The sequence below is a fragment of the Molothrus ater genome, chromosome 13, assembly GCF_012460135.2.
Source record: "Molothrus ater isolate BHLD 08-10-18 breed brown headed cowbird chromosome 13, BPBGC_Mater_1.1, whole genome shotgun sequence".
In the NCBI taxonomy this organism is placed as follows: domain Eukaryota; kingdom Metazoa; phylum Chordata; class Aves; order Passeriformes; family Icteridae; genus Molothrus; species Molothrus ater.
In genome coordinates, this window is record NC_050490.2 from 16,676,366 (window position 1) to 16,682,396 (window position 6,031).

General features: G+C 38.7%; 1 protein-coding gene across 1 annotated transcript in view; it reads right to left on the reverse strand.

The window, feature by feature from the left end:
* The window catches only part of FAM169BP (Protein FAM169B), a 39,034-nt gene that overhangs the window by 20,024 nt on the left and 12,979 nt on the right, over window positions 1-6,031 (reverse strand). The window contains exon 3 of the mRNA XM_036389328.1: window positions 4,182-4,281. Coding sequence (XP_036245221.1) covers window positions 4,182-4,281 — 100 coding nt within the window. The remainder of the gene's footprint in view (window positions 1-4,181; window positions 4,282-6,031) is intronic.

The following is a 6,031-nucleotide window of genomic DNA, read 5'->3' on the forward strand; positions in this document are numbered from 1 at the left end:
AAGCTTTGAGGAAAACAGGAAGATGCATAACCATGTTGGAAGGAGTTGCTTTTATAGAACATTTACTGTGCTATTCAATAATTTAAATGTGTGGAAGGGAACACTAGTTGACATAGCAACTGTCACATCACATTACTTGAGCAACCTTATCTATATGGATGCCTTCCTTGAAGAAAAACATTTCTCCAGATTTCACACAAACATATGTACTTTGCTTTTTGTTATCATTTTTCAAGTCAACATCTGGTCTGCAGTTAAATCCATCCATGCTTCCCCATACTCTCATTTTCATTTTATAATCAACTTTGAGGAACACTACTTCAAATGCAAACATGATTTGTGAGACCACATGTTCCCTCTCTCTCCCTTCCCAGTCTTGTTATTCTTTCCAAAACATCAGTTAAGTTCACCTGATCACAGGAGATGGAGTTACTGCCAACACACATCACCTGCACCCTGTGAATCAGGATGTGTGTGGCTGCAGTGACCTTGCAACTGCAAAACCTGATGTGCTTGACTGTGCAGTTGCAAGACCAGGTGAAATGCATTTCAGGTCACCATTAATGGGGTTTACACATGCTCAGGTGGGTGGCTTGCCCTGTAAGCACCAGCTTGCTAAACCTCAGTACTTTCATCACCTGCACTCAGACAAACACAGAGTGTTGCAAGAAGCTGACAGGCAGTGGAGCACAGGATTCCACAGCACAGGGTGTTTGAAATCCAGGACTGAACTGAATTAGGCACCAAGCATAATGCAATTGTGATTATGAAATGTCTACTTTTGCTGGGCAAACATGGATCTCTTCCCAACTCAGGCCTGGATTATATTTTTACTTCCTAGGCTATGCTGGCCAAATGTTCCCACACTGGTGTGCAACTATTTAAATGAAATGTGCACATCAGGATTCTACACACAGAGCAAAGAAGAAAAAATAAAGCAACATCCAGCTTGGCTCTTCTTTTTCCTCTGCCTTATCTGAATTGCTGAAAGACATCCCTCAGTTACAAACTAAATAAAGGTGGTGTTACATATGACAGATGTAATTTGAGTTAATAAATATCTAAGATAAAGTAGTGGCACTTTCTGTAAAGTCATCTTTACCTTAATCCTGTCACTCTTTCAGATTGCTGATACACTTAAAGAGGTCACTTCTGTAAGACTTCCACTGTGGAAATACTCTGATACTGGAGCAAGGTCAGAAATCCTACTCTGAACTGCATTCTGCAGCACTGACATACCCTGAACTAGCTGGGTCCCACAGTTCCCTGTCTTTAAAATGGAATAAGAGCATTTCTCACTATTTTCTAGGAATTTTATCAAAACAAATATATTAAAGTTTGGGAGGCAGGCAGATTCCTGCTGGAATGGCAGCCATTCAAGTTTCTCAGATCTTTCCTGCTACCAGTTACATTTTCTTCTACTATTCAGGCTTCACTCCGTGATTTGTTGCAAATGTCTTGTGATAAATGTTCCAAGGCATCTCACAGTTATTGTGAATTATTACATGCAGCATACAGAAAATGCCACAATAAGGTATGTTTATTTAGTGTTATAAAGATGTTAATCACCCATGTTATACTCTGTAAGCCCTTACAATGCAATTTACATTCTCATAAAAATATCTGTACAGATATACTAACAGAACACAACACTCAGCCCATCAAAAATAAATTTAAAATGCTTCCAACCAAGACCAAGTCTTACAGAAAAGCTGCCATTCTCATTTTCTCTTTGAAATATGCAGATAATTTCAAACCACAAGCTACTCATCACTTCTGGACAACCCACCTTATCAAGATGATCAGAAATAAATCTCAGTGGTGGAATCCACCCCTCTTTAGACCAATTTTCAAGAATTAAACACCATCAAACTGAAACACAGTATCTGGGGACAACCAGGAAATTTGCTTCTAAGAGTGCTCCTGCTGTGGAAGAAAACTAAAATGCAGAGGTACAGGACAGGTAGAGGAAGAGAAGATATTAACCACAGCAAGATTGTTTCCCTCTTCCATCTGGATGAAACTTGTTTCACAAGAAAAGTGTAAAGCTCAAGTCAGGGAAAGAAAATTATATAACTTGTTAAATGTTTTCATTTTCTGCCCTTAAAGTCAAATGTCCTTAAAGTAACAAAGACTAAGTTAAAATGTATTGCCTTTCTCTGAAGGAATTGGTTCTGAATTAATTTGAGCTGCTCACCGGTCAGAACAAAAGGTCAGGTAGGCGAGCAAATCCAGGTGGAGTTTCCCCATTAGCACAGTCTGCCACCCTAAGAGTCAATTCCAAATCTGCTGAGCTGTTGGAAAAAAATTAGGACAAAATACTTCAAATGTATATACCCATCTGTATAGGTATGCACACACATCCCAGCAGGCTTTAAAGAACTAATGAAAATTTATTAACACTCATCTGAAGGAAAAAAAAAATCACATCGGTCAAATTTGATGTTTGCAGGAAGACTGCTCGCATGTTTATAGTATATAAAATCCAGAAACAAAGAGCTTCCAGAAAATCCTTTAAATCACACTTTTGGAAGGAAATATCAGAAGCCAGGTCATGTAGCAGGCTCAGAGATCTCTGTTCCTCTGACTCTGGACTGGTAACTTGAGCTGAAATTTTGCAAGGGGTGGGGGGGGGGGTCACAGCAGTCAGTCAGGCTGTTGTTTATAATATTATAAGGTGTTTATTCTGCTAGATTTAAGCTTTTAATGAAGATAGCTATCATGTAATTTAGGCTCCAATTTGACTTGTTTGACTTGTTCCTGTGAGAAATCATTTTTCCTTGTGTGCTTGTATCTCATTAATACTTCTTGTTCCTAATACTAAATGAGATCATTTAACTGAAGAGCTGTGCTAAATGCACTTTCACCTGCATCTATTTAATAATTCTTTGTTTCTGCAGTGTAGTTACAGATCCCAATTCCTCTTGTGAAGCCTAAACTAACTCAGTGCTATTTTCAGCCATGTTCCTTTGAACACGAGTCAGGAGATGAGCACAACTACAGCAAGAGCCAGTCTGGCCTCTGGTGTAGATGCTTCTCCCCTTTATCACACCAGTGTGTATCTCTCTTCAGAAAAACACTAATGGAATATATAAATTAGTGTCAGAAGAGTAATTCCACATCAATAGTTTTAGAGGGACCAGGAAGTCTTTTGACTACAGCTGGAACTTGGAAAGGTCTCCTACCTTGTCCTCTGAACCACAGCTCATTAGCAAAGGTCCAACTGAAATCCTGTGCAGAAGGAGCTGGGAAACTGCAGAGTTCACCTCTAACCACAGGTGATCTTAATCTGCTTTTTGTTCTTCTGAAGAAATTTCCTGGTCACAGGTAGGACTGAACAATGAACACTTACGCTAACAGAACCTGTTCTAGGAGTGCAAGATCATTACCTGCCACATTTGGAACTGAACAGAGGATTTTGCTCTGCCTTTGCTGTATTATTAGGAATACTGGCTATTAATGCATTTCAGGTATAATTTATAGCTTATCCTTAAAAAAAGAGTACACTTTTAATGACAGATGTCGTTAGTTGGCTGCCACATTTGGAAGCTGGGAGTTAAGGAGGTTTCATGTGTTCTGTATTTCTTAAGTGACACAGTGAGTCAATGCAGTTCATGTCCTCGTTGCAGATATGCCAAAAACTCTACAGCCCATTGCTTCACAACAACACCAACACTCCTCACCTAATCTACACACCAGTAGATAGTCCTCACACACCAGTACTGGAAATAAAAGTCAATTAAACCTCATACTGAAAAAAATATCATAAAGCAAAAAGAAAAAAAAGAATATGAATCAGTAAGAAGCAATACAATTTCATAACTGTATTTTATTGTTTAAGGATTTCAGGATTCTATCCAAACCATAATGTGTTTAAATTTCACATCATTCTGAATTAGAAAAATATTATCCTGTTGAATAAAGTCAGAAAGAATAACAGACTTACCCGAGGAGATTTTTCAGCTATCAGCAGAGAATTTATGCATAGAATTTAAAAGCCCTGATTGTCAATTCTTCCATCTAATCAGCAGCCCACTGACACAAATCCTTGACAGATAAACTGAAACCGCTTCATATTCAAAACAAAACCCAGAATATTTAACTACATAAACAAACAGACCATCTTAAAGGTAAAGAAATTACAACTACTCAAATTTTGAAATATTTTGACCAATTCTAACCTGTCTCTTTATCCTTTGGATCAGTTAACAGCAACAGTTTGCAAGTAGGAGTATTTCGGTAGAGAGGGACAAAACACACACAGGAATCTTCAAGTTTAACCTGGAAAACAAACAAGCCCTGTAGCTCTTTGTACTGCAAAGCTCACAAGTACTTCACGTATCAGATGCACTTATGACATGTTTTATTGACATGTTTTGTTGACATGCATGGTACAAGCTTAGCACAACACCCTCTCAATCCTCAACTTCAAGGCACTGAAATACACATAATATTCTAATATCATCCATAAGGAAAGTTAATTTAAAAGAAATCAAGCTACTGAAGTTAGTGAAGACCTTAATGCTGACTTGCCCTGGTTAGTACACAACCTGGTTTTGTGTACTGTCACACGCAGACAAATGGTGTTATGAAAGACCAGACACATCAAATGAAAACAAATACAACTTGCACTTCTTACAGCATCCTCCAGCTGAGTAGTTGTGGTGTTTTGCAAACAATGAATCAAGCCTCAGGGTACAGGGAGTATCAAAGCATTAGGGCAGTGCCTGGGCAGTTTATCTTCCAGGCACAGTGAGGGTAGATAATTGGCACAAGGTGGTTAAGCTGAAAGCAAAGCTAAAATCAAAATGCAGCTCTCAAGCTTCTGCTCTTAGACTAAACTTTTAAATGATGTGACACAAACACAAAATTACTGTGCTCAAACAGCTCTATATGCATAGAAATGACGATTTCCATATGAATATTGCAAATGCTGTCATGTAAGTTTAGGTAGAGGCAAAGAGCGTGCATGACTTAGCACAGTATGTACTGTACTTTCCAAAATCTGGTCCATTGTGTATGTGTGGGTGTGCCTCTCTCTCTAATTGCACCCATTTGTCAGTTTGCTATGAAACTCAAATCAGTCACGTGTTACATTTAATATTTCTTGGTACATGGAAGAAATATGAATATGGATTATTCTGGATAACAACTCTAAGCTGAAACCAGTGCTCAGTAGTTGATGAGTGCCAGAATCCTGGAAGCATCTATGCAAACACTGGACTCCAGGAAAAAAAAAAAAAAAACAACTTGAAAACTGCTTGAAATCTGTATTCATGAGCTTGCCTAAATCTGGGGATTCAGTTGTTCTTTGCATGCTTCAAACATAACAGCATCAATGTCATTACAGCACCTGGGAGCATTTCCATAATGAAGAGGCCAGGACTACTTCCAATACTGCCATGATTGTTATTTTGTTTGATAAGCTAATGTGCACTTTCACAGGTGTTAACAAGAGCAGCATGAGCCAAGCACAGCTTTGTGTGTGGCTGCTGCCAAGCTGTGGGGCTCTCATCCTGACCTGCAGTAATCCTTGCTATTTGCGTCCTGAATGCTTGACCAAGCCATACCAAAAAGAAGTTCTGTGACCCCAGCAAAGGGGCTGACAGCCACTTAACTCCTGCTAAATAATTATTCACTGCTGCCAGTCCTGCCACTTCAAACCTGCTTTAATTCAGATGCAGAAGGGAAAAAAATGTTTGGTAATGCAGCCATTATTCAAACACCAAAGCCCTCATCCCTCAGGTTCTCGGTCCATAATAGAGTTTGTTAGCTGGGATGTTCACTGGGAATGGGAGTTTTGCCTTATTACATTTGAATTATTTTAGATTACAAAACATCAACATTCACTGAGCTATTTATTATAGACTATAAGGAAAAAGACAATACAGCAAGAACACTACCATTACTTATGCCCTTGACTGGCTGACTGCAGATTAGATTAGAGCTGAATTAAATGAATGCAAAGAGAAATGTGTTGCTATGAGACTCAAATCAGTCATGTGATATGTTTAAGGGCTGGTGACAAGCC